The sequence below is a fragment of the Prionailurus viverrinus genome, chromosome A2 (genome assembly GCF_022837055.1).
Source record: "Prionailurus viverrinus isolate Anna chromosome A2, UM_Priviv_1.0, whole genome shotgun sequence".
In the NCBI taxonomy this organism is placed as follows: domain Eukaryota; kingdom Metazoa; phylum Chordata; class Mammalia; order Carnivora; family Felidae; genus Prionailurus; species Prionailurus viverrinus.
In genome coordinates, this window is record NC_062562.1 from 1,934,388 (window position 1) to 1,961,849 (window position 27,462).

The 27,462-nt window shown below is 63.9% G+C and overlaps 1 protein-coding gene across 3 annotated transcripts; it reads left to right on the forward strand.

The window, feature by feature from the left end:
• Positions 1-1,595: 1,595 nt before the first annotated feature.
• Positions 1,596-26,088, forward strand: PIAS4 (protein inhibitor of activated STAT 4). Of its 3 annotated transcripts, none has more exons than XM_047849685.1 (11): positions 1,596-1,691; positions 6,404-6,830; positions 17,516-17,600; positions 18,373-18,414; positions 18,798-18,888; positions 18,990-19,118; positions 19,233-19,338; positions 21,306-21,379; positions 21,478-21,638; positions 24,051-24,181; positions 24,282-26,088. In XM_047849685.1, exons 1-11 carry the CDS (start codon positions 1,665-1,667, stop codon positions 24,551-24,553), a joined length of 1,545 nt encoding a protein of 514 aa, XP_047705641.1. In that variant the 5' UTR covers positions 1,596-1,664; the 3' UTR covers positions 24,554-26,088. The 3 variants fall into 3 exon arrangements, with proteins under 3 accessions (XP_047705641.1, XP_047705642.1, XP_047705643.1); XM_047849686.1 differs by having other exon boundaries at positions 17,516-17,573; XM_047849687.1 differs by lacking the exon at positions 1,596-1,691 and adding an exon at positions 4,022-4,176.
• The last annotated feature ends 1,374 nt before the right edge of the window (positions 26,089-27,462 follow it).

Here is a 27,462-nt window from a genome sequence, read left to right on the forward strand (position 1 = left end):
CTGGGTTGATTGTACTGTACCAACATCGCTTTCCCGGTTTGGGTAACACACAGTGTTTTCGAAGACGTTATCGTTGGGGGAGGCTGGGGGAAGCAGACGAAAAACTCTCCGTACTATCTTTGCAATTTCTTGCTAATCTGAAAACGGTTTCGAAAGTTTCAAAATTGTGATGAAAATAACATAAACCCTGTAAAATTTGGGTCTGGGGGAAGTGAGTGAGGTCACATGCATTTGCTGAGGTGGATGCTACCTCGACTTAAAAATTTTGGTATTTTTGTCATCATGGATTTTTTTTTTTTTTTTGCCTTCTCCTCCTTCGTTTTAATGTTTATTTATTTTTTTTTATTTCCAGAGGGAGGGAGGGAGAGAGAGTGCGCAGGTGAGCAGGGGACGGGCAGAGAGAATCCCAAGCAGGCTCCAGGCTGTCAGCACAGAGGCGATCAGGGGGGATCAGGGGCTCTATCTCAAGACAGTGCGATCACGACCTGAGCAGAAGTCAAGAACGGATTCTCTAGCAACTGAGCCACCCAGGTACCCCTTTTGCGGTTGCTCAACCATCGAGCCACCCAAGCGCCTCGCATCCTTATTAAAAAAAAAAAAAAAATCACATTAACATATCTTACAACCTAGTGATTTGGGGTGCTTCCTTAAATTTCTCTTCATTCCTGCCCTGAGAATCATGAACTCAGGGTATGAGCCCTGGAACACACGTTTTCGAATTTATTTTTATTTTTATTATTTTAAGACTTTAAGGACACTTGATCCCTAAGGCGGGGCTGGAACTCACGACTCCGACATCCAGAGTCTCACGCTCTTCTGGGCCAGCCGGGCGGGCGCCCTGGAAACACACATCTTTGCTCTCTCGCCTCCCGCTTTTGACACAACCAAGTTGGAGCTGCGCTGCCCGCGCGCGCTGGGGAGCCAAGGAGGGCTCTAGAGCAGGGGAGGCCCCAGTTAGCGCAGATTCCAAAGGTTACCGTGGGTGGGGAGGCGGGACCCGCGGGAGGGTCGCTCGCAGGGGCGGAGCAGCGCGGGCTGCAGGGAAGCGGGGGAGGAGGTGGTCCTTCGCCGGTCCGGGGCCAGCCGGGGGGCGCCGCGCGCCCGCGCCCCCTAGCCCCCGGCCGCGCCAGGACCCGGATGTGCGGCGCGCGGGGCGCCGCGCCGCTGGGGCCGCACCGCGGGGCGAGGCTGGGCGCCCGACTGCAGGCGCCGGCAGTCGCTGCGCTTGGAACACCCATCCCCTCCCCCGAGGCCGCCGGGCCTCAGGGCTCGCACCTGGCGGCCGTCCTGCGCGGGGGCCGCGACACCTGGCTGCATTGTTGTCGCCACCGCCCCCTCCTTCCCTCCTTCCCTCCCTAGACAGGACCCAGCGCTGAACCCCACCTGTGCAGGGCTAGTATCCCTTTAAGAAGCCAGACGCCGCCAGGGGTGGGCGTGGCTGCCGCGAGCGAAGGGAGGGTGGCGGCGTCGGGCCTCCCTGATTGGCCCGAGGCCCGGGCGGCGGTCGCGCGCGCCTGCGCGCTGCGAAGCACCGCTCGCCGGCCGGGGGGAAGGAGGGCGCGCGGGTGCTAATTGGCCGCCATGGCGGCCCCGCCCGCGAGTGGCGGGCGGTCACGTGACGCGACGGCTGGGGGCTCCCGGCGCGGGGGACGCTGGTGGCCAAGATGGCGGCGGAGCTGGTGGAGGCCAAAGTGAGTGAGCGGCGGCGCCGGCCCGGGCGGGCGGGAGAGGGGGCGGGGGCCGGGCGGCGGGCGGAGGTCTGCGCCTTCCGCCTGGGGCCCCACGGCGCGGCCCGCTCGCGGTTCGCTGCCCGGCCCCTCGCCCGCCCCTGGCCCTGGCGCGCCGGGTGCGGGCGGGGGGCGGGGAGGCCGGGGGCGGGGCCCCCCAAACCTTACCCTAGCTTTCGGGCTGGGGGTTGGTTCCCGGGCTTGAGGCGGGGTCGCCCCCCACCCCCCCACTAGCCCTAGTGGTTAGGGTCCAGTCTCCCTAAGCACGGGGACAGGGCCGCGCCTCCCAGCTAGAGGAACAGTCCTCCGGACAGCATGACGGGCTGGGCTGCTCGTCCCCTCCTCGCTCTGAGCCGGGGTCCTACGCTCTGGCCTGGGGTGGGGGGAGGTGTCTTCGCCTCTCCACCCCCCACGGCACCGAGGACTAGCATCTGGGTCTCAGCCTCCCCGCCCAGCAGACCAGCTGGGGTCGGCGACTCCTTGATCGGAAGGGTCCCTTGATCCTGCTGCCACCGATTCCACCATCCGGGGTGATGACCCAGGGGCTCGAAGCACCCGGAAACACAGTGTTCTTTGGGGGTTGTACCCTGGGGTGGAGTTTGGACCCCTAGTTCAGCTCCCGCGTTGGTCCCAGAGCCCCGCCCCCCTCCTGACACCATCTCTCTCGCCCTCCGAGTGGGGCACGGAGTCACTTGAGTTTGCTCTCCAGCCTGGGATGGAGCCCTGATCCCTGTTCTCTGTTCAAAGCCTCCCTAATTCTCTCCTCGTTCTCGGGTCCTGGGCTCTGCCTTCCTCTCCCGTCTTACTTACCCTGGGGACAGCATCTGTGAGGCTTTGGACTCTGCTCCTGGGGTCTGTAAACTTCACCCTAGCAAGATCAGGCCCCATACTGGCTGTTTCTGCTATACTCCCTGGTGAGTCTACTCAGATCATACTGCCTCCACACAACTCCCAGACCCCTGCTTTGGATCCTTTTGCGCACCCTGGCTCTGGCTTCTAAGGCTCGCTCTCCCTCGCTGCCGGTTTTTTGCACCGATTCATGGAGAGTCCCCCACCTCTTTCTTTAGTGCTCCTCGTATTTACTCCATTTTGGGGTCCAGGTTCCACGTCCCACAGATGCCATCCCTGTTCTAGGGAGGTACCTTTTTTCCAGGTACCTGCCTCACGGCAAGGCTCCAGAGACCTTGTTCCGAACTACACTGGGGTTGTTTTCTTCCTCCTCGCGAAGTTTACTCCAGGCCTTTGGTGGCAGCGAAGTGGGGCACCGGACCTTTGCTGGACAGAGGCTCCGCCCCCTGCCCCGCCCCCAGTCTCCCCTCCCCAGGGTCCTGACCTGTGAATGTTTTCTTTCTCTGGTTCCTCTTTCTCCCTTCCTTTCCCACTGAGATCTGAAATGCAGCTCCCTTCACCCCCCGGAGTGTCCCCCCCTCCATGCCTGCACTACATGCCCTACCCGTGTCTAGCGTTTGGAGAAATTTGAGACTTGCCCTGGAAATGTGGAAGTCTGGACTCTGCAGGCCCAAGGTGGCAGCTGGTGGGCTTGAAGTCCCCCGGAGCCCTGAAATTCAGCCGTCCTGTGGGGCTGTGATTCTGGGCCCCTGGGCCCCTGCTCCCCGCCGCCCCCCCCCCCCCCGGGTGGGGACTAGATTCTTCTATACCATCCAGGGCCTTGAAATCCGATCTGATGAACTGTACTTGACCCTCCGGTGGCCGGAGGGGCCCCCCACCCCAATTAAATCAAGTTGACCCTTCTTTCGAGTTGCCTCAAACGGGCGCCTCTGTTCAGAGAACCCCCTGAGGTGGTGTGTGGCATTTTGCACAGGCCCCCTGTCCCCCGGAGACGAGGACCTGAACTTTTCCCCTCATGCTCCGGGGGACCTGTCCCCGAGGCAGGTTGAGGGAACGGGCAGCTCTGCCCAGGCTGTTGTTCCACGCAGCTCCAAACAAGCCCAGAGTTGAGACTGTGGAAGCCGCTGGGGCCTGGTGCTGTTTACAAACACGGATCTGAGGGCCAGGCGGGGTAGGTGGAAGCCAAGGCAGGAAGTGATCTGCAAAGCGCTCGGGGCGTCTTCCTGAGCGTGTGTGCCCCTGTCACGCTGTCCCCCCCCTCCCCCCCAGTGTCAAGGGCGGGCTTCGTGGTGGTGGCAGCTGCTGAGAAATCCGAGTCGTGAGCATATGGCAGCTTGAGGGATGTGCCCCAGGATGCTCGTGCGGCAGCTCCGGATGTCCAACCTGGTGAAAGGGCCAGGCCTCGGCGGGGGCGGGGCGCTCCCAGGGGCGGGATCGGGTTAGAAGATGCCTTGTGGTCAGACTCCGCTCGCCTGAGCCCACCTGTCTTTAGCTCAGTGGCGGGGAGTCAGCTTCCACATGACATCGCCTCTCCCCTCCAAGGCCTTGGGCCTCTTCCAGAAGAAACATCTTGCCTGCAAGCCTATTTTCTCTGCTCAAGGTAGGAAGTCAGGCTAAGGAAGGTGAAGTCTTTCTGTTTGCACAAGCGTTCGGGGCTCGCTGAGGGCCGGCACAGTGCTTAGGTCCCGAGGCAGGAGCTGTGCTGGGATGTGAGGGTCCCCAGGCCCCCAGACAGCTGGGTGGGAGCGGAAGGAAGCGCCCTCAGGAGTCGGACGGCCCCTGCCTCTGGCTACGCAGGGAGGCTCTGGGCCGGCCGCTTCTTTCTCGGAGCTTCAGCCGACTCACCTGCCTGGCGGGCACGGCCCCCTGCGAGACTCGTGAGCAGGAAGTGGCCTTGTGGCAGACATTGCGCGCCCATAGTGCAGGGCTGGGAAGAAGGCCCTACAGCAAGGAAAGGGCTCCCCGTTGAGATTTTGCAGGCCGGCCGGGCACCCCGCGCACCGGTATCTGGTTTTGTGCCCCGACAGCCCCTCCGCCGTCAGCAGGTGTCTGTCTGCTATACGCCTGGGAGAGGGTACACATCTTGCTTGGATAGAGAGCACAGAGGGGCCTGACAGAGGGGCCAGGGTCATCTGGGAACCCGGGGCTTCTGAGTCCCCCTGCTGCCATCAGACTCCACGCCTCACCCTTGAGCAGCCAGGAAACGGGAAACCCCAGAGCCTTTTGGGACTGAGACCACTATGTAAACACCCTGGCCGGGTTCCCGCCCGCCCCCGACTGTCAGACTCTTGAGTCGGATTTAAGGGCTTTATGGGTTTCCTTGGGTGCCGTCCTGCCCTGTGCTCGCCAGCTTTCCATACCTTCCCTCATCGTGTGTACCTGTTTCCCCGTTCCCCTGGAAGCTTCTTTTTCCCACCACATTGCGTTCATCACAGGCCGGCTTTGGGGCTCGGTGCGGGTGGCCCATCCTTCAAGGATACTTTGCTCATGGAGCATGTTGGGGGACCCTCATACCCCTCACTCCCCCTTGGCGTCCGGGGTCTCCCAGAGGGCAGGCCGCAGCCGGGCAGCCCCAAAGAAAACACTGGCATCAGCTGAGCTCTTGTGTTCGGTTTGATTTAGTTGGAGGGACCCTGCCAGACCTCTTTCATCGCTTTGCCGCAGCTCAGTGAGCGGCCTCTGTGGCTGCTGGATTCCCGAAGCCTTCCCCTTAGACCCGCGGTTTTCGGTGGGACGATCCCCTCCCCAGAGGATGCTTTGTAGCGTCCGGGGGACGTTTGCGATGGTCACCGCTGGGGTCTGGGGCAGCTCCTGGCATCGAGCGGAGGGAGGCCAGGGATGCTGCGGAGTACCCCACAGTGCCCAGGGCGGCCCCGCCCCAGAGAACAGTCCAGCCCCGCTGTCCACAGTGTCGAGGCAGAGAAGGCCCGCTGGAACACGGCGGACATTTGATGCTTGCCAGCGCTCAGCTCCGTGCGGACGCCTGCGGTGCCGAAGGGGGAACTCACCCCCTGGCTTCAGAGTCAGGCCCGGGCCTAGGTTTAGGTCTTGGCTCTAACATGGCGCTCACCCCGGCCTGGCAGGGTCGTTTTGAGAATCAGAGTTAAGTATATAATCACGTGCGCAGCTCAGTTCCTGGCAGGTGATCAGTACTAAGTTGTGGCTCCCATTCTCCGGAGGGAAGGGAAAACACGTTTGTGGCCAACGTTGATTTACTCTGCTTTCCGTGTACGTTGCCGCCTCTGGGCCTCCCCACATCCCGATGAAGTGAATCCTGTCATCCTGATGAAGAGACCGAGGGTCAGAGAGGCCATTAGTGTGCTTGGCTAGGGAGCGGCTGAGGCTGTTTACGGGTAAAGCAGGATCCTCAGTTCCTGCCCTGGGGATGCTTTCAGGCTTGAAGATGGGAAACGAGAACCTAAAATAGAAGGCAGTGGTGTGTGTGTGTGTGTTGGGGGGGGGGGGGGCAGTCAGAAGCTTTTGCTGCGTTGGCAATGCTGAGGGAGGTTCGAGGAGGAGGAGGGGAGCAGGGCTGAGCCGGGAGGGGGCATCACAAGGAAGGGTGAGCTGGCAGCCTGAGCAAAGACACGGAGGTGGGACCGAGGCTGGGCTAGTGGGCCAGGTGCTAAAGCTGCCTCCTCCTCCTGGGTTCTTGCTCCTGCCAGCTAGAGTGAAGGGGGCTCGGGGGCAGGGCCAGGCAGCACCTGATGGGGTCCCACTTTGCTGTCCCCCCTGGTTAGGGCCCAGGGGGCTCCAGAAAGCCCCTTGTCCCATGGACCTGGCAGCGTCCCTTCTGAGCACGTGTGTCTGTGGTTGCTTTTTCCCAGAACATGGTGATGAGTTTCCGAGTCTCCGATCTTCAGATGCTCCTGGGTTTCGTCGGCCGGAGTAAGAGCGGACTTAAACACGAACTTGTCACCCGGGCCCTCCAGCTGGTCCAGTTTGACTGTAGCCCTGAGCTGTTCAAGAAGATCAAAGAGCTGTACGAGACACGCTACGCCAAGAAGAGCTCGGAGCCTGTCCCCCAGCCCCACCGGCCCCTGGACCCCCTGACCATGCACTCAACCTACGACCGGGCTGGCACGGTGCCCAGGACTCCCCTCTCGGGCCCCAACATTGACTACCCCGTGCTCTATGGGAAGTACTTGAACGGACTTGGACGCTTGCCCGCCAAGACCCTCAAGCCAGAAGTGCGTCTGGTGAAACTGCCCTTCTTTAACATGCTCGATGAGTTGCTGAAGCCCACAGAGCTGGGTGAGTCTGCCACTGCCCTGGGGGTCCCACCGGGCATGGGCCCAGTGGCCACGGCCAGCCCGTCACCGCCCCGGAGCGTTTTCTGGGGACCAGCGAGGGCCGTGGGGTTGCGGGGGGCTCTCCCTCTCAGGAACCGCAGGGGCTACCTCTGAATCTTTATATTAGCCGCATAGGGTCGTCTCGCAATTGACCCCACATTTTAGTAGCTTAAAGTACTGGACGCTCATCTGCTCTGTTTGTGAGGATCAGAACTCGGGAGTGGCTTAGCCGGGTGGTCCTGACTCAGGGTCTCATGAGGTCTCAGTAAAGCTGTTGGCTGGGGGCTGTCTCATCTGAAGGCCCGACCGGGGCTGGCATCCACCCACTCACCTGGCTGCCGGCAGGACTTGGCTTCTTGCTGGCTGTGGACTAGAGACCCCAGTTCGTGCCACACGGTGCCCGTGGACGGCTCGAGCGTCCTCGCTGTGTGTAATGGTGGCCGGCTTCCTCTGGAAGCAGTGGGGGTGGGGGGGGAGGGAGGGTTCGTGTCCACATCTGTGTAGGATCAGCCAGAAGCCACGTCCTCTCGATGCCCTAAGCTTCGAAGCGGCATGACCTCGTGTTCTCTGCTTTGCGTCGCGTCCGTCCCACAGACCAGCTCTGTACATCGTGGGTGGGGACTGGACCGGGCTGGGCCGTCCAGAGGCAGGGATCGCTGGGGGCCACCTGGGATGCTGGCTTCCAGGTCCTAACTCCCAGTGGGTGGCAAAGGGGCTGGAGGTTGGATCCAACCTTTCCTCTGCAGAGGGTAGGCGCCCCATGGGAGCAGCCTTGGCCAATGGGTTCGGGCCTGTCAGCATGGGCCAGCTGGCTAGGGAATGGCTAGCCATGCCCCCGAGAGGTATGCCGGGGCTGGAGGAGACCCATGCCAGGGCTCTGTGGCTCCTCCCTGCTTATTCATCTGGCCCCCGTGTTGATGGGGCACCTGCCGCGTGCCAGGCCCCTAGAGCGGCGCACGTGGCCAGGCCCCCAGCCCCCAGCCCCTTGCCAGCGGCTGTGATGATGGGGCCGGGGCAGGTGTCAGCCTGGTCTCGGCCTCACGTGCTGCCCCGATCTCAGGGCAGGGGGGGCCCACCCTGGGAACGCGGCAGGAGACCGAGAGCGCCCCCCGCCCTCCCGAAGGTTCCCTTCCGGCTTTCCTCGTTCAGGGCCTAGAGGCGCCCCCAGCCTCGTCGGTGCCGTGGGTCCTGCCACCCCTGCAGCCCGTTCCCCATTTCTCCCTTTCAACCCCCGCGTCCTTACTGCGCCCCCGCTGCACACCTGGCCCTGGCCCTCGCCGTGCGTCGGTCCCTGCGTGCCGTGGCAGAGGCCACGGTCCCTCCGGGCCCCCACCCGCCATGCCCCTCGCTGTGTGGTTCGCTCCCTCCCACCCTGCTGACCCAGCGTCCTGTCTCGCTCGGCCAGGGGGCCCCTCTCTGCACGCAGCGTTCCACGCCGGCCCGTGCCAGCCGGCCCGCCGTGTCCAGCCCCCTTCCTCGCCGGAGCCCTTGAGCTCCGTGAGGTTCGGCGAGGGGGCTGTGGTTCCGGGAGAGGCTGCGGGGGTGGAGGAAGGAGTTGCCGCGGGTCCGGGCCCGGGACCCTGAGGCTCTGCTCTCCTGCCTCCTCTCGGGCAGTGTTTGTCACCGGCCCCCGGGTGGGGAGCAAGTTGCCGTAGCAGCACCTGTTGTGGGGTCGACGTGGCCGCACCAGAGACCCGAGGCCCTTTCCTGAGCTTCTGGACGCCTTCCCTGTCTGCTCCCCCCAGCTTCTCTGTGCATGTTGGAAGCCACTCTGCCCCTACCCCCAGGGACTCTGGCAGGCTCTGCGGGCCTTGGGACTGGCTGGCTCTGAAGGTCAGGTTGACGTTTCAGGTTCCTAAGGACTCGAGGATGATCTTCGTGATAGAGAGGCTGGGTTTTCACCGGGAAGCAGTAAGTCAGGCTTGGCACTGGGTGGGGGACAGAGGTGACTTTGAAGTCCAGGGCCGGCAGCCTCCCTCCCCTGCCTGGACCATGGGCTTCCTTCCTGCATGGCCCACTCCCGCCCCCGCCCCACAATGCATCACTTTGCCCTGAGCCCCCGGGGACCCCAGTCACCTGATCTCCGGGAGAGTCTGCTCCCCTGTCTGCACCAGGAATGACTCTGCTGGCGGCTCAGAACAAAGAGGCCGACCCCGCCCTGCCCTTGTTCCCACCCACTCCCCCGCCCCTATGCTGAGTGCACCCCTTCCCTGGCTTCCCTGGGACTCCCATCCTCGGGGACCCCCTGGCGGCTGCCAGGTTCATCGGGAGAGCCCTCGTGGGGCCCAGATCTGGCCCCGAAGCGGTCTGGTCCCTCTGTTCCAGGACCGGCGATGTTGGCCACCCGCCCCTCAACCTGGGCGCCTCCCTGTGGCAGCTTCTGCAGCCCTGGCGTTGCCCCAGAGCCACTCCACCAGGCTCGAGCTCAGCCGGTTTCCCCCTCCCCCTCGCTCCTGACCATGACCTGCTGACCAAAATGAGGTCCAAACACTCTGGTCTGTTTCCCCGGAAGAGCCGCCGGCCGACTCTAGCTGCAGGATGGAGACCGTGCCGGGTGCAGAGGGGACATAAATCACAGGGAGTGGAATGTTTGGGTTGGGGGAGGGGAGGAGAATAATGGAGTCACAGACCCAGGAGCTGGAAGGACCTCAGGAGACAAATGATGTGCTGCAGTGGGGCCGGCACCTAGAAAGGTCGGGAAACGGGCCCGAGGTCACACACCATCCTGAGGAAGGGGCCCCGGGGCCGTGTTCTCAACTCTGACCCTCCCCGAGTCATCGTGCCCTGCACCCCTGTGGGGAAGAACCCACCTTGAACCCCATGACGGTTCTGGAGCCCAGGCCGCCTCTTAGCTCGAAGAGCCCGGCTGTCCTCCCCGTCCCAGCCAGGAGAGGGGCACCCGATTCCCGACCACGGCAGAATTCGGGGGAGGTGTGCCAGGGAACACGGTCCTGGTCGCGGTGTCCGCGGCCAGTCTGACGGGGGGAGGCCCGGACCCCCGTCTGGGCGTGTGGGAGAGAGGAGAGGCCGTCCTGAGGCTTGAGGGCAGAAGGAAGGAGACGTGTTGACCTGAGCAGTGCTGCTCCGCGAGGCTCTGGCGTCCTGCGGCCAGCGGCTCGGGCTGTGGGGCTGTCCGTGTCCCCGCTGCCCTGGAGCGATGGTGCCCGAGTTCCCCCTGGCTCTCTACGTGCCCCTACAGCTGGGTGGCCCGACGCTGGTTGAGGCCTGCCGGTCCGGCACCTGCCCTGTCGTGCGGGGCACACGTGCGTCCCTCACCCAGCCCCTGAAGCCTTTGGGTGGTATTGCCCAGGCAGCCAGGCAGGCGTGGGGTCCCCCGCTTGGAGTGTTCTGCCGGGAAGCTGCACTAGACATGATTAAATGGTGCCTTGAGAGGAGTGATTGGGGAGTGCAGGCTTCCCTGGGGGCAGTCAGTGCCAGGAGCACCCCATTATGCATTTGTGAGGAGATGGCAGTCAGGAGGCTTCCTGGAGGAGGCCGAGTTCCAGACCTGAGGGCCGAGTAGCCATAAGCATGAGAAAGAGGAAGGAGCAGGGGAGCGGGGTGGCGGGCACAGGCCTGGCAGCGAGCGAGGGCTCAGGAATGGAAGGCGTGGGGACGGGAGCTGTGTGGCACAGGAGAGAGAGGCCAGAGAACGCGGGATGAGCGGGCCATGGGGATAGTGGGGACCGACTGGACTGTCCCGAGGGCTTCGGGGTCGCTGAAGGTCTGGTGAACTTTTCCAGGTCTCCTTTCATTGGGTCCTTTCTGGGGTGGGTGTTCCCCCTGAGGCGCAGAGCCCCCTCCGTGGTTCCTCAGATCCATTCCAGGTCTGGTCTCCCAGCTTCAGGCCCACCTGCCTGGCCGCCCCCCCCCCCCCTCGGTCTCTCCCTATACGTCACCTGCGTCTTCCCCAGCAGTCAGAGGAAACTTAAAATAGTAGGCTGGTCGTGTCCCTCCTCTGCTCAAAACACTCCCATGACCTGCTGACTTTTCTGCCTGGTCCCCTCCCTGCCCTCCCTCCCTCCCTCTCTCTTCCTCCCTTTCCCACTCTGCTCCAGCCACACAGGCCTCACTGTTCCTCCAAACCACGAGGCCTGGTGCTGCCCCGGGGCCTTTGCACGTGCTGTTCCTGCTGTCTCATGCTTTCCCAGACCCTACATGGGCCTTCCCTTTCCAGTCACCTAACCTAAAGCTCATCTTCTTTTCTAGTCGCTTTCCCTCATCTCATTACCGCTCTCTTATCCCCTGTGGCCCCGTCCCCGACCCTGACGTTGCTTATTAATCTGCATGTGTTTTTTGATGCCTGGGCCTCGTTTGTTCCGTCGCTGCATCGACGGTGTGGAGCAGGGCAGGGGGTGCCCGTGTGAGCAGAGGCTCGTTGTGGGAAGCAGTGTGGGGGGCCGCGGTGAGAATGACCTTGAGCTAACATTCTGCAGCTCTCCTTCAGCGTGTGAGCCCCTTCCATCCGCGTAACCTCACGGGGGCAGCAAGTCACAAGCCCGCCGGCTGCGTGTGGGAGCCCCTGTGAGTGGCGGAGGTGGGCGTGAGCCCGGAGCCCCTGACCCAGGGCTTGTGCCTGCTTGCTCCCTGCTGCCCGCCAGGCCCTCTGCACCCAGCCCGGGGCACCTGTCTTCCCATCTCTTCCCCCAGCACCACCGCAGCGCCACTTGCACCAGCCACACCACCTCTGAGACCTCGACTGCTCCATTCGGGGGCCTGCGGCTACATCGTGGTCGGGGGGGGGGGCTGGGCCAGGAGTCAGAGACCTTGCGGGTCTGGGGGCATTGGCTTAGAGGGTGGGCCTTTCTCCTCCTCTGAGGTTCTAGGGTGCAGGAGGCCATAGGCCAGCGGGAGGGAGACCAGGCCTATCTGATTGACTTGTTTTTAAGTTTACTTATTTGTTTTGAGAGAGGGGGGGAGGGAATGTGAGCAGGGGAGGGGCAGAGAGAGAGGAGGGGAGAGAGAATCCTAAGCAGGCTCTGCACTGCCAGCACAGGGCTCGAACTCATGAGCCACGAGATCATGCCCTGGGCCAAAACCAAGAGTCAGCCGCTTAACGGACCGAGCCATCCAGGCGCCCCTCTGATTGACTGTTTAAGGTCTCCTTTTCCTTGCTTGTTCCCGAAGCTCGTGTGCAAGCGTGTGTGCGTCATAGAAGCAGGAACAGGCCCCTGTTGGAGGTTGGGGCGTGTTCTTGCCCCCGTCCTTCCTCCGCACGTGCGACCCTTCGGGACCACAGCCGTGTCCTAACTACGGTTTTAGCACCTCCCTCCCCCTCCGCCTCCCCCCCCCACCCCGGTGTATCGTGAGCATCTGCTCCGGTCGTGAAGCGTTCTTTGCTGGTGGCAGTTGGCAAGGCAGCCCGGCAGCTGGGGTGGACATGTTGTGCCGGGCCTCTCTGTTGGTGTCTGGGATTGAGCCGGAGGCTGGTTCCGGTCCTCCCAGACGACCTGGGAACAGGGGTTCCCTCCCTTTAGTCCCTGGGGAGCGCTGGGGCCTGGGGTGGGCCCCTCATCCCAGCCTGTGCTCCACCTGGCGGGGCCCCCACCGCCTCGCGGCAGCCTGTGTCCCCGCAGACGTACTTCTGGGTTTGTTCAAAGACACCGGGAAATTATGTTGACTCTTAGGAGGTAAAAGTCTTGGAGAAAAATCGAGCGGGGAAGGAGATGGGGAGACCAGAATTGCAGGAGGTTGTTGGGGAGTTGTAGTGTTTGGGGATTTTTTTGTTTCTTAAAGTTTATTTTGAGCGAGAGCACATGTGAGTGGGAAAGGGCAGAGAGAAAGAGGGAGAATCCCAAGCAGGTTCCAAGCTGTCAGCACAGAGCCTGATGCAGAGCTCCATCCCACGAACCGTGCGATCATGACCTGAGCTGAAACCGAGAGTCAGACACCTAACCGACTGAGCCCCCAGGTACCCCTGGGGGGGTGGCAGTTATAATGTTTGTTTATTTCTGAGGGAGAAGGAGAGACAGAGCGTGAGTGGGGGAAGGGCAGAGAGAGAAAAAAGGAGACACAGAATCCAAAGCAGGCTCCAGGCTCTGAGCCGTCAGCACAGAGCCTGACGCAGGGCTCAAACTCACAAACCCTGAGATCACGATCTGAGCCACAGTCAGGTGCTTAACCGACTGAGCCACCCAGGTGCCCTTGGGAGGATAGCAGTTTTTAAATGAAGGTGTTCGGGGACATCTGTCATTCTGGTGGCATTTGAGCAGATTTCAGAGACATCAGGGCCATCTAAATCACTGGGGAAGGAATGTTCTGGAAGAGGGGATGTCAAGTGCAAAGGCCCTGAGGCAGGATGTTCTTGACACACCGGCAACAGGAGGAGGTGGCCGAGATGGCTGCTGTGGAATCGAGGCCACTAGGGGTGGGGATGGCATCCCCCAAGTGGCAGACGGTGACCTGCTGGGGTGGGGGTGGGCAGTGAGGGGTCTGTGTGGGATGGGGACCTCGCTGGTGCGTTTCGAAATCGGAGCCTCTTGGGAGTTGATGGGGGGGTAGGAGTGCCACGAGTTGTGGATGCTGCCTGCGTCTCTGCTCGGAGCTGCCGGAGGGGCGGAGCCACCACTTCAGTGGATGACAGGTCTGGGTTTGGGGGACCCCCAGCCCCCTCCCACCGTGCCGGGTATGCCGTGCCCCAACCCAGGTGGCAGCTCGCCTCCCCTCAGCCTTCGCAGCCGTCTTAGGTATGGGGGGCCCCGCCCCCAAGAAATAATTGCCCCTTGGCTCTTTGGGCAGGTCTGGGCATGTCTGCAGGTGGCCTGTGTGCTCCCCCACCCCCCAGTCGGGCGGCCCTCCCCCAGGGCCCTAAGCAGGACTCCGCGGGGACCGCGGGGACCGGCCAGGCCCTCAACACGCGAGCATGGGTTGGCAGTGGTTTGGCAGTTAGAGCAGCCACCTCTTGCCGAGCTCCGGCCACACGCCCGGCCCCGTGCCCGGAGAAGCCCCCAGGCTCGGGCGGGGACAGCGGTGCGCACCCGGGCAGAGCTGGGGTACGAGCCCACGTGGTCTGGCTTCGGAGCCGAGCTGGTTTTTATATTTCAATTGCGTTTGCTTTTAAGTAGGTTACCTGCTCTTGTGGTTTGGGATTCAGAAGGTTTGGGAGCAGGGCTCGGCCACCTGGGGCCCAGGGGCCAGCTTCGTTGACTGTTCTCGAAAACCAAGCTTTATTGACCCGTAGCCAACGCCCATTTGTCTGTTTGCCATCTCTGGTGGCTTTTGCGGTACAAGGCAGAGTGGGGACGTTGAGGCACAGGGCATGTGGCCCACAGAAACCAAAAATACTTACGTTCCAGCCCTTTACGAGAACAGTCCGCCCACCAGTGTTGGAAGGGCTCGGGCAGTAGGAAGAAAGCTGACTCCTTGGGGCGCCTGGGTGGCTCAGTCAGCTGAGCATCGGACTCTTGATCTCTGCTGAGGTCACGACCTCATGGTTTGTGAGTTCGAGCCCCGCGTCGAGCTCTGTGCTGACGGAGCAGAGCCGGCTTGGGATTCTCTCTCTCCTGCTCTCTCTGCCCCTCGTCTGCTTGTGCGCTCCTTCTGTCTGTCTCTCCCCAAACGAATAAACTTAGAGAAGAAAAGAAAGGAAAGCCGACTCCTTCTTTCTCCCAGTCACTCTGCGGCGGCGATTGTGGCCGGCTCTCACAGAGCCCCCCATCCAGAGATGTCCTTTGCACACGTCTCTCCCTCTGCCCGGTGACGCAGATCTGGTGTGATAGACACCTGTCTGCACCTGCTGCTTTCGGCCAACAGAAGCATCTCGGGGTCCACCCCTTATCGGAGCTTGGAGCGCTTCTGGATGCTTGCCCCTTTCAGGGTCGCCTGGCATTCCCTCGTCAGCTGTCCTGGAGTGAAAGTAATCTCTGTGCCCAGCGCGGGGCTCGAACTCACAACCCGGAGATCAGGAGTCACCTGCTCCACCGATGGAGCCTGCCAGGCGCCCCTTTCCAGCGAAGCTTTAAATGTTTAAAAGCTGAGGTGTAATTTACATGCGACCGAGTCCTCAGAGCCTCAGTGTGTAGTTTGAGTCCCACCCCGGGAACCCAAACGCTGTAGACCCACAACATTTCCGCCACGTAAAGCCCCCCACCCCTTCGGACGTCCCCCGTCTCGGCCCGCACCCCTAGAAGCATCCCCCGTCGTCCCGGTTCCTGTCACTGCGGGCGAGTTCCGCCTGTTCCTGGACGCGGGCCAGGGCGCGTGCGTCAGGTACTTCTCGGCGTCTGCCTGCTGTGGGTCAGCACCTTGGCGGTTAGATTTGCCCGCGTGGCCGTGCGGGGCATCGGTTTTAGGGTTCGTCTGTTTCTGCACCGGCCGCCACTCGGGTTGATTCCAGTTTAGGGCTCCTAGAAATACGTTTGCCGTGAGTGTTCTTGTACAGTCTTCCTGGGGACCTATTTCCTTTTATCTGGGGGCACATACGAGGTTGCTGAGCGATTGGGTAGCTGTGCGTTTAACTTTGCTAGAAGCTGCCCGGCCGTTCCAGAGGAGGGGTTGTGCCCACAGCAGAGACTTGCTCCGCCCCGCCCCGCCCCGCCCGCCCCGCCCCGCCCCGCCCCCCCCGCCCCCCCCCAGCACCGGAAGTTGTCACTGCGTTTTAGCCATGCTGGTGGGCGTGTGAAGGTTTCAAACCTGGGCCAGATCCCAAGGGCCTGCACGTTTGCCGATATTTTCTGAAGAATTTTTGCGTCTGTGTTTGCGAGGGATATTGACAGTATTCCTTTTTTTTTTTTTTTTTTAATGTGTATCTGTTTTGAGACAGACAGTGTGTGTGTGCGTGTGGGATTGGGGGAGGGGGCAGAGAGGGAGAGCGAACCCCAAGCAGGGCAGGCTGAGCACCAACAGCCCAGAGCGTGCGATGTGGGGCTCAATCTCAGGGTGATGATGTGTGCCGAAATCAAGAATCCGGTGCTGGACCGACTGAGCCCCCCAGGCGCTCCCTCACTGTTCCTTCCTTGATGCCTTTTTGTCAGGTTTGGTATCGGGCTCGTGCCGGGATTGTAGGGTGAGTGAAGCGTCCTGTTTACTTTTTGAAAATTTGTATGGAGTCTGTATCGTTTCTTTTTATTTTTTTCTAAGGTTCTTATTTATGTATTATGAGAGAGAGCCTGAGGGAGGGAGGGAGGGGCAGAGAGAGAGAGAGAGAGAGAGAGAGAGAGAGAGAGAGAGAGAATCCCAAGCAGGCTCTGCACTGGGCAAACCCCGACGCAAGGCTCCAAACCACAGATTGTGAGTTCATGACCCGAGCTGAAACCAAGAGCCAGACGCTTGACCGACTGAGCCCCCCAGGCGCCCCTATATCGCTTCTTAAATACTTGAGGGAACTCCCCAGTTGGATCTGGTTTTCATGTGTGGAGGACTTTTCAACGATGAGTTCAGCTTCCCTAACTGATAAAGGGCTTTTCAAACTTCGTGCGTGTTTTGGCGCCAGTTTGGTAATTTGCGTCTTTGGAAGAATGTGTCTATTTCATCTAAGTTTTCAGATTTATTGGCGTAAAGTCGTCCACCTCATTCCCGTATTAAACTAGAAGGCTGTGGGATCTGTACCGTTGTCTGTCTTTCATTCTGACAGCCTGCGTTCTTGTGATCTTCTGTTCGTTCTAGCTAGTTTATCAAAGAACTCTCGCTTGAATGATTTTCTCCCTTGCTATTTTTATCTTTAATTTCTTTCCATCTGGTGACTTTGGCTTTAATTTTCTGTTCTTTTTCTAGTTTCTCGTAGAGGAAGTGCAAGTAACTTATTTGAAACCTCTTTCTGTCTTTTAATAGAAGCATTTAAAGCTATAAGTTTGCCTCTAACGACTGTGTTAGCTGCTCCTCCCAAGTTTTGGAACGCTGTATATTCTCTTTCAGCTCAGAGCACTTTCTGATCACCCCTGGGGTTCTCGATGCAGATGTAAGTGAGAGTGCAGAGCCAGCCAGTCACCACCCTGGTCTCCATCCCCTGGCAGACATCCCCCCACTTGTGCACCCAGCAGGCACTTTGTAATGACTAGTGTGCCTCCGTGTGTGGGGTCCCTGCTGTGAGCTGGGCTGCTCCGTGACTCTTGTGCACTCAGAGGCTCAGGGTGGCTTCGCTTCCCTGCCTCCTCTGCCGGCCGTGAATGCCCAAGGCAGAACCTGTCCCCAGCTTGTCCCTGTCCCCTCCAGCAGTGCCTTGCAGGGCCTAAGCCGAGCGCCGCGCAGACAGGCACGCACTTGCCGGGTGTCCAGAACAGCCGTGCGGGGTGGGGACACAGTTGTTGCTGGCGTGGTACAGACCCAGAGAAAGCAGGCTCCAGGTGAAGCGGCTGGCTCAAGGGCACGCAGTCTGCCCCACGGCATCCTGCCAGCCCGGCAGGCTCCTCTCCCTGAGCCCAGCGCTTCTCAGTGATGCCTGAACCTGGAGGGCTAAGAAGGCTGCTCCTTCTCAAGGGGCCCGTAATGGGGAGGTGGGGGGAGGCGTTCCCTGAATCATAGGCTGCGGGGTGGCACCAGGAAGGGCTGGGGCTCCCCCCGCACCTCGTCCCTGGTGGCCCTGCTTCCACCCCACGTGCCTGGCTGCCCAGGTGGGGCTCAGCCTCTCGCTCCCCGCTCCCCGCGGACGTGGGTACGGTTGGCTCCCTCGTCGGGGACCGGACGTCCCCCTGACCCTCCGTTTGTTTTCAGTCCCACAGAATAATGAGAAGCTTCAGGAGAGCCCGTGCATCTTTGCGCTGACGCCAAGGCAAGTGGAGCTGATCCGGAACTCCAGGTGTGCTGTGCCCCGCACCCCTGCTGACCTCCTCGGCGGGCGGTGGGCTGGCGTGGTCTGGGGCGAGCTGGCCTTGCCGGGCGGGGGGGGCCTTCGGCAGACCCCACGGAGGCCCGACGCCCCGTCCCACCCCCACCGTGTGCGCGGTGGCCCCCGCCCCCCGTCCTGGACAGCGTGCTTAGTCTGCGTGCCCTCCCTGCCTTTGACCCGCGGCCCCGGACGGGGCCAGTGTCCCCTCCAGCACGGCTCCCCTCGGCGCCGCTGGCTCGGGAGAGGGGTGCCCTGTGCCCTGGGGGGGGGGGGGGGCGCGGGGGGGCCTCAGCAGCATCCCCGGCTCCCGTCCCACTTGATGGCAGGAGCCTCCCTAGTTGTGATGAACACACACGTCCCCCCAGACACTGCCCGGGGTCCTGCAGGGGCCCCTGAGCGAGGACAGATGAGGGACGAAGGCCGTCCCCGGTCTCTGCTATCTGAGGCCTTTCCGTCTGCAGCTGAGACAGAAGTCACCGCTGGAGCAGCCACTTGTTGGCCACGTGGCCCGTGCCGGGCCCATACCCACCAACCCATTTAATATCCACGTGGACACCCCCCGAATTGTCCAGAGAGGGGGGTCCTTTGTCCCAGGCAGCAGTGAGTAGTCAGGAGAGGAGGCTTCAGTCAGCACCCACGGACTTCGTCACCAGGGGAGGTGGCAGGTTAGCCCGTGTGGCGTGCTCAGTGCCCTCCTGACTCGCTGACCCCTCTCCTCCCCTCTGACCCCCTCGGCGCACAGAGAGCTGCAGCCCGGGATCAAGGCCGTGCAGGTGGTCCTCAGGTAAGCTGGGCGGGCCGCGGCCCCCGCCACGCCCACCGCAGGTGCATCCCACCGGGCCCCTCTCCCTCCCGACGGTGTCTCTCGGGCTCCCCGCTCACGGGGGGGGGGGGGGCCCTGCCTGTCCTCTCTTCCTGCTGTGTGTCCTTGCCTCTGCCTGTGGACATGTCCCCAGCTAGCCTTGCTCAGACCAGCTCTTGGGCCCCGAGACACCCCCCCCCCCCCCCCCCGCCCCCGTACCGTGCAGAACGGCGATCCACCTGCTGGGCAGATGTGGCCCCTGTGGCCTCCGCCCTGGCCCCACGTCCACCCTCCCACCCCTCTCAGGGCCACCCCTCCATCCAGAGCCCCCTTTCACGGCCTGATGGGCTCCGCTGCCATTGCAGAATTTGCTACTCGGACACCAGCGGCCCCCAGGAGGACCAGTACCCACCCAACATCGCCGTGAAGGTCAACCACAGCTACTGCTCCGTCCCGGTGAGCGGGGCGCCCCGGCAGCCCTGGGCCTGCTCTCGGGGGCGGGGCTGAGGGTGCGGAAGGAGCATCTTCCGCGGTGTGACCCCCATGGCTGCTTCCAGGGCTACTACCCCTCGAATAAGCCCGGAGTGGAGCCCAAGAGGCCGTGTCGCCCCATCAACCTCACCCACCTCATGTACCTTTCCTCGGCCACCAACCGCATCACCGTCACCTGGGGGAACTATGGCAAGGTGAGTAGGGTTCGGGCGCTGCCCGCCTGCCCGCCACCACCCCCCCCCCCCCCCCGCTCCCCCCGGGGGGGCCCTGGCCGGCCCTGACAGCCCCTCCCCCACCTGTATCCCCAGAGCTACTCCGTGGCCTTGTACTTGGTGCGACAGCTGACCTCTTCGGAGCTGCTGCAGAGGTTGAAAACCATCGGGGTGAAGCATCCAGAGCTGTGCAAGGCGCTGGGTGAGCTCGTGGGAGGGGCGCACCCCAGCATCCATGCATCACCCCGGGGAGCGTGGGAGGAGGAGCAGAGCCAGTCACAGATGAGGCAGGGATGAGGGAGGTGTGCTCTCTAGCCCGGCGGGCCCGGGGCTGCGAGAGCTCGGGGTGAAGCCCGCCGGCATCCTGGCAGGGTGAGCACCTGGGGGCCGCTCCCACAGCCCCGAGCCGGGCACGTCCCTGGAGACGGGGGTTCCAGGCAGATGCCTCTGACTGCTGGGTGGGGGCCAGGGACACGGAGGGCAGGAGCAGACCCAGTTTGCAGTTGTGGGCCCCGGGCAGTGACACAGTCTGGCCTCAGACAGCAAGACTGGTCGTGTTCAGGGAGGGGGGACGGGACACAGGGAGCACTGAAAGCGAGCCGCTCCCCAGACGGGCAGACAGCAGGTCCTGTCTCTCCTCCTGTGTCCCTGCGCCCAGGGGCTGCCCAGCCCACAGCAGGAACTTCATCTGCTTGGCGGCCGTGTAGCCTCAGGCAGGTCAGTGGCCCTCTCTGGTTGCCACAGCTTCCGACCAGATGCCCACGATGGCCCTGGGCCGGGGGGCTTGGCGACGTCCCCGTCTGACCGTCGGGGACACTGAGGTGCCGAGCGGCAGGGCCTTGGCCCGTGCGCCCCACCCCGCCGCCTCCCACTTCCCTGAAAGAGCCCTTTCTTCGAAACCGCCCCCCTACCTGCCTGTCTCCCTGTGGGGACAATGGCCAGCTTGAGCACAGGAGGCAGGCCCCCAGCAGCATTCCGGCCATGCAGGCCGGGGGCAGGCATCGGCAAGGGACTGGGCGGCATTCATGTGGGCGGCAGCCCACGGGGCGGGGGCGGGGGCCTGGACGTCTGGCTGACCTCGGTGGGCGACGGGGGGGGGGGGGGGGGGGGGGGAACCCTGCTGTTCCCGGTGCGCAGGGGCCGGTGTGGGTGGGGCTGCCTCGGCCGGCTCGGAGCCCACGGTCAGGCTTCCTCTCTGTACTTGGCCTCACCTGTGGCCTCCTTGCTGAGCCCAGTTTTGTCTCTGTTGGGTCGGGCGGGGGGAGGCGGCCTTGCTCCAAACCCGATGCACCTCTGAGGCGAAGTTCACGCGAGGTGTGAGGGACCCACGTGGCCTTCGGGACAGCTGGGGAGAGTGGAGTGGGATGAGCACCCTCCACCCAGTGTGGAGGAGGGCGGGGCGGCCCCGGGCCGTCTGTCCTGAGCCTTCAAGGGCTGGGGTCTGGCAGCCGGTCTGGCCAGTCTCCCGGTTCTGCCCAAAAAGCTCCGGAGGGAGGGAGCCTGCGAGCCGCCCCGGGGTTTGCCGCGCCTGAGTGTCCTTCCAGTGCCTCCTGTGCCGTGCCGCGTTCACCGTCGAGGAGGAGGCCTTGCACGTTGCCGTGGAGTCTTTCCAGGAGGGGGTTGGCTTTGTGGTGGGCACTGGCCGCCTTTTCCTTTTTTGAGACGTAGACTTCTCGCCCCGCCCCTGCGGGGGTTTGCTGGGGGGGGGTGGGGGGGGGGTGGGGGGGGCATCGGTGCCAGCCCCGCCCCCCCAGCGCGTCCGTCGGCCGGCTGCCATGACCATCCTCGCCCCCCCCCCCCCCCCCAGTCCTCGCCGAGTCCTCCGGGGATGGCTTCGTGGGGACTCCCCCGTTGGCAGCTGTCGGTTGCCGCCACCTTTCTTCCCGAAGAAGCCTGTGGGCCGTAAAAACCCGCCGCGGGGTCGGGGCGCCGGCTTATCCAGCATGGCCGGCCGCTGCCCGGGGTGCTTTCCGGGTGACCTCCGCGGCCCTGGGCGCTACGGCCGCAACGCACCTCTTCGTCCTGGGAGGGTGGAAGTGGGGGTGCCTGACGCGGGGGTGGGGTGTGGAGCCGGCAGCATTGGCGGGTGCGGGAGGGCCCCGCCCCTCGGCTCCAGCCCCGCAGGCGCCTGTGTCCCCTCTGCTGACAACGGCCACCCCTCCCCCGCAGTCAAAGAGAAGCTGCGCCTGGACCCCGACAGCGAGATCGCCACCACGGGCGTGCGGGTCTCCCTCATCTGCCCGGTGAGTCGGGGTGCGCGCGTCCCGTCCCCTCGCCCGCCGCGGGGTGGGGCGGCGCCGGGCCGCGCGGCCTGCTCACCCCGCCGGCCCCCTCCCCGCAGCTGGTGAAGATGCGGCTGTCCGTGCCCTGCCGGGCGGAGACCTGCGCCCACCTACAGTGCTTCGACGCCGTCTTCTACCTCCAGATGAACGAGAAGAAGCCCACCTGGATGTGCCCCGTGTGCGACAAGCCGGCCCCCTACGACCAGCTCATCATCGACGGGTGAGTCGCCGTGGGGGGGGGGGGGGGGGCAGGGCGCGGTCCGGGGGGAGGGGGCCTCTCCCCCCCGGCCCCTCACGATGAGCCGCAGAGCCGCACGAGGAGGGGGCCTCTCTGGTCGGCTCCGCGGAGCCCTTTGGCAGCCTCGGAAGGCCTGGCCACGAGCGAGGCGGGTGCCCCGGCGGGACCTGTTGGGGCCCGTGCCGCGCACCCGGTGGCGATGCGGCTGAGGCTGTCTGGGCCCAGGAGGTCTGCTCGTGACCTCCGGATCTGGAGTGCATCTGCCCCACACCAAGCAGGGACCCCAGGAAGCCCCCGCCTCACGTCCACCACACGAGCCAGAGAGCTGTTCCCGAAACGGGGTTTGGCACAGCCTCTGCCGGGAAGGTGGGAAGGACGCGTCCGCCCTGAGCTCTGCTCCTGGCTCTCCTGTGCCCTTCTTCCCAGGTGGCGCCAGCGTGCAGCCAGGCTGTCCCCACCTCCTGAGCGGCAGGCCCTCCCCAAGCCACAGGGGGACAAGGGGAAAAAGGCCATTCTCCCCAAAAGGGAAACTTTGCTCAGGTCTTAGGTTTCCAGAAACCGAGCCCAGCACCTGACTGACCAGCTCCTGCCAGGCGCCAGCCACACCCATCTGTCCCCAGGGCTTGGGGGGGGGGGCGGGGCAGGGAGAGAGAGAGGCCGGGGTCAGGCAGGAGTGGGTCTGTGGCCTCGCTGCTGCACCGGGAGGTCTGTGAGGGCCGATGAACCTCGTGGGGCAAGTGTGTGCCCCGTGGGCCCGGGAGTGGCTTCCTGCCCATAGGGGCGTGGCTTGAGCGTGTCCCCAGTTCGAGTGCTTCTTTCCATCTGGTCACCGCACTCAGGCTCTCGTCAGGCCGTCTCTCCCGACCGAGCCAGGAGGGGAGCCTCATCATCCGCACCTTGCAGATGAGGAAACTGAGGCTCAGAGGGGACAGTCACCTACTCTGGGCGCCCCCAGCTCACAGGTGGCCAGGCCGGGACTCAGACCCAGGTCCGGCCAGCTCTGAGCCCGGGCCCCCTCTGGAGGGCTGAGCTGGCGTGCCCCAGTGCCCCCACGCTGTCTAGCCTCGGGGTGGAGAGAGGAGGCCCCTGGGGCCGGGCACAAGGGCCGGGGCTGAATGGCTGCTCTGTTCCTGGCCTGGCAGCTGTGCGGCCCCGTGCCTGCCTCTCCCCCCACCCCCACAGCCCTAGAGCGGGTCACCCAGGCTCGAGTGGCGGCAGCTCCGACCGCTCCAGGGGCAGATGGGTCTGGGACTCGGGTGCGGCTGTGCCTCACACAGACCACAGTCCCGGCATCCCGCGGGGCCTGGACACAGCCAGGGAGGCTTCCTGGAGGCAGGGTCCTTCATTCATGCTTTTCCTCGAGGACTCATCATTTTGTCCCATCCCTGGCTGTGCGCTGGGTGATTCCGGGGTCCCCGCGAGAACTTTGTCACAGATCCTGCCTTCAGAGGACTCCCAGCTGGGCGTGGGGAGTGTGGAGAACACAGCCGGACAGAGATGACCCCTGTGGCTTGCGCTCTGCCTGGAGGAGGAAGGGGCTCTGTGGAGGGGGCTCTCCAGTTGGAGACAGAGACCCACACGGCAGGCAGAGCTGTGTGGACGCAGGGCGACCCCGGGATGGTGGGTCTGTGGGCGTGACGACCGGAGTATCTGGAGCAGGGAAGGAAGGGCCTTCCTCTTGTGTGACAGCGGCTGCGGTGGTTGGGTCCCCTGAGGCGGGTGCAGCTGTGACACTGAGCTCACGCTGGGGGCCGTGATGGCCTGTTGCAAGTATATCCCTGTCCCAGACCTGGCCTGGCGTGGGCCCTCGGTGGCTGGAGACGGTGGGTGCTTGTGCAGGCCTCATCCTGTCGGTGGGGAGACTGAGGCCCTGTGGTCAGGAATTGGAACCCGGGCTTGCTGCTTTGTGGCCACGTTGGCTTCGGGGAGCTCCCCGCCCCTCCCCGGGCCTGGCTCGCCGTAGGTGCCGCGTCGGTGCTGTTGCCCGTGCGGGGGTGCCGTGGCCCTGCTTCCGCCCCCTGCTCCGCCCCAGAGCCTCTCGGGGGGGGGTCGTGAGCGGCACAAACCTTCCGTCCGAGCCCGTCTCCTTCTCTGGAAAGGTGGGGCGGGGGGCGGTGGCTCGGGTTGGGGGGGCCAGACCCCCAGGCTCACGCCGTCCAGCCGCGGCGGGGTGGGCAGCCACCGTGTGCTGCCGAGACTGGGTGGGTGACCGCAGCCCCTCGCTCGGGGAGACTGGGCCGCTGACCTGAGGACAACGGGCCCTGGCAGCCGCTCTCCCGAAGCCACTTCTGCAGAGAAGTGGGTTCCTTAGCACGCGTCCCCCCCCCCGAGTCCAGGCCTGGGGGCGGCGGGGAGACTCTCGCCGGCCCAGGAGTCAGCCCCCGGCCCCTCCAGGCTCCTGTCCAAGATCCTGAGCGAGTGTGAGGATGCCGACGAGATCGAGTACCTGGAGGACGGCTCGTGGTGCCCGATCCGCGCCGAGAAGGAGCGCAGCTGCAGCCCTCAGTGCCCCATCCTGGTGCTCGGTGAGTCCCGGCCCTGAGAGCGGGGCTCGCGGCTCGGGCTGCCCGCCGGGCCCCCCCCCCCGCCCCTCACCGCCTCCGTCGCCCACCCTGTCGCCCTCAGGCACCTCGGACGCCAACGGGCTCCTGTCCAGCCCTAACCTCAACGGTGGCGGTGCAGGAGGCGCCGCGGGCGGGGGCGCCGCGGGCGGGGGCGGCGCGGCGGGCGGCGTGGAGAATGGGAAGCCGGGAGCCGACGTGGTGGACCTCACGCTGGACAGCTCGTCCTCGTCGGAGGAGGAGGAGGACGAGGACGAGGACGAGGACGAGGACGAGGAGGGTCCCCGGCCCAAGCGCCGCTGTCCCTTCCAGAAGGGCCTGGTGTCGGCCTGCTGACTGCTCACCGCCACCGCTGGCCGGACACTCGACTTTCCTGGTGCTCACCCACGCGGATGGGGCGCAGGCGGGCCTCGGGGTGCAGAGGGAGGAGTGATTTTTTTTTTTTTTCTTTTTACTGTTCATTTTGTTTTTCCACCCCTTTCCCTGGCTCCTGGCACCTGTACCTCTGGACTCTCCTATCGGAGGATTAAAAAAAAGTAAAATGACAAAAAAAGTACAAAAAAAAAAAAGGAAAAAGGAAACAAACAAAAAAAAAAAATCAAACTTTTCAAAACGAGGCAAGCCACCCACACAGCTGCTTCCCCGGCCGGAGCCCGAGCCCCGGAGCCCAAGCCGGCCCTGGGACGCCCCGCCTCGCCTCTTCCAGTGACCATTCCAGCTGGTGCAGGGGGACGGGGCGCATGGGGGGGGGTGGGGGGGCAGCGGGGGACACTGACGGGCACGTGCCCCTCCCCCTGGCAGCAGCCGCAACTTTGACATTCGTCTGTTCCTTTGCTTTTTTTCTCTGCAAACACGTTCTCTCGCCCAGAGACCCTGGAGCGCACCGCCGAGCAGGGAGCATTTTAGCCAAGAAGCCATGGAGTGGGTTGGGGCAGGGAGGGGGGCGGGGGGAGCAGGGGCCGGGGTGGGGGGGTGTGGGGGGGGGCCGGGGAGGGTTTAGCCACAGATGTGTTGTATTTTTTGAAAGTGCAATAACTTGGTATTTTGAAGACCCAGCATGTGGCCAGGACCCCCTGTGGAAGGCGGGGGCCCCAGGGTGCGGCGGCGTGTGGCGTGGGGGGGTCCCCGTTTTCTAGCCAGCTACCTCGGTAACTCCAATTCAGGTTAACTTCCCTACGGAACAGCGCAGACGTCCGCAGATGCCGCCACCAGGCCCCTCCTCGGCGGGGCGGGGCGGGGAGGGCGGCCACTCCCCCAGGGGCAGCAGGGACCCCCCCCCCGCCCCACCTTCTCCACTTGGGGTGGCTCCTCCCCCCTTTTCTTGCTCTTGGGTTTTCCGACGGGTAGAGGCCCGCCCGGCACCCCCTCCCCTGGGAGCCTCACTCTGTCTTCCAACAGGGCCGGGCCGAGGGCCTCCCTTCAGCTGCTCACCCAGCACCCCCCCCCCCCCCCCCCGCCCCGGGGACGCCCGGCCTCGGGGTGGGGGTGGGGTCCGGCCATCGCGGGGAGCCGGCAGCTGGGCGCCCGGCCCCGCCGACCGGCGTCCTCGTCCCCTGGAGGCCACGCTTGGTTCTCCCACCGCCTCTGCCCCGGTCTCTCTCGCTTCTTTTCTTCCTTGCTGCCCACCCCCTGCCCCAGAATAATTTCCTTTGTATAAACAGAACTCTTGTAGTCAGGAAGCAATATCATTTCAGGTCTAAAGAAGAAAGGGACATCAATCTGGCCGAGGGCAAATTCAGTTTTACTGTATAAACTCGGCTGTGCAGTGCGGCCCCTCCGTCTGCACGGGCCGCTGAGGGCCACCGTTTTCTAATATTTGTATTCTAATTTAATTGTTTTTAAAAAACACAAATAAAAAAGGTCAAGGTGAAGCCACCGGGGCGTCTTCTCTGTGTGCTGGGGCGTCGGCTGGGGGCGAGGGCATCAAAGGACAAAGACAACCCCCCCCCCCCCCCCCCCCACCTTGACCGTTCCCTCCTGCCCCGCGGTGTTCAGGATCCAAGAAGCGCGGCCTTCGGTCCAGGGAGGAAGGTCTCGCTTTGGCCGCTGGGCCCGGCGTCTTCCCGCCAGGTCGGGTGAGGAGCTGAACCAGAGCCACCAAACCCCAGGACTGTCCCTGCTCCCCTGCGTGGCCAAGAAAGTACACAAATGGCCAGTAGGCGCGTGGAAAGATGCTGAGCCTCCTCACCGGCCACCGGGAGACGCAGCCCGGAGCCACCGCCCCTCCGCCGCGGGGAGGGCTGGCGTCCCCGGCCCAGTAGCAAGTGCTGGCGAGGCTGGGGGGACCGGAGGCTCGTGGGCGTGGAGAGTGGGGCGGCCGCTCCGGAAGACGGGACAGCGGGCCCTCCCCAGGCGCAACACGGAGCGACCACCGGCCGGCCAGCCCCGTCCTCGCGACCCACCCGAAGGTAGAGGGCGCCGGCTCGCGTGGGAACTCCCGACACGCACCTGCAGGGCAGCGTGACTGACGGGCGCCCAAAGGTGGGGACCACCCAGCGTCCGCCGACGGGCCAGCAGATGGAGACGCGTCCTCGGCCGGGAACGTGATCGGACCTTGAACAGGAGCGAGGCGCCCACCCCCCGCCGCCCCGCGGACGGACCCCGGACACACGACGCTCAGGGAGGGACCCGGACGCCAGAGGCCACGCGGGGTGTGGGCCCGCGTGTGTGAAACGTCCAGAACAGGCCCGTCCGGGGACAGGAAGTGGAACACGGGGGGAAGGTGTGACCGTGACTGCTAATGGGGAGTGGCACTTCTGGGGGTCATGGAATGTTCTGGAGCTTAGAGGTGACGATTCCATAGTTGTTGGGATGTGCTAAAGCCTCTGGCTTTACAGGCGGAGATGTGTGTGAATACTTCCAATGAAAAACAAGCCCCTCCCAGTGGACTTGGGAGCACGGGTGACCAGGCCCTTGTGGGGCTGGTGGCTGCCCCCAGCCCCCGCCGGCCCCACCCTCACTCAGCTGAGGTGGAGGCCTGGGTTCGAACGCCACGTGTGCAGCCACGTGACCCCCGGAGCCGGCACCCTGTATCCCACCCCCCCCCCCCCCCCCCCAAGGCCCCCGCCACTGCTCTCCCAGGCTACGGCCCCTCAGTCCCCTCTGCCACCCCCCCAGTCTGGGTCCTGCTGGCCTGAGCCCAACCGGGCAACAGAAGGGAGGGCCGCTTCCCGGGGCCCGAAAGTGCCCATGTTTGGGAACCCCAACCCAGATGTGGGGGCTGCAGTCCAGGACCCTTCATCAAT

Excerpts from the sequence above, each read along its gene's own strand:
- PIAS4 (XM_047849685.1), top strand. The coding sequence starts at position 1,665 with ATGGCGGCGGAGCTGGTGGAGGCCAAA. Across the intron at positions 6,831-17,515 it reads GCTGAAGCCCACAGAGCTGG|TCCCACAGAATAATGAGAAG; the intron begins GTGAGTCTGCCA and ends GTTTGTTTTCAG. Across the intron at positions 21,639-24,050 it reads GACCAGCTCATCATCGACGG|GCTCCTGTCCAAGATCCTGA; the intron begins GTGAGTCGCCGT and ends CGGCCCCTCCAG.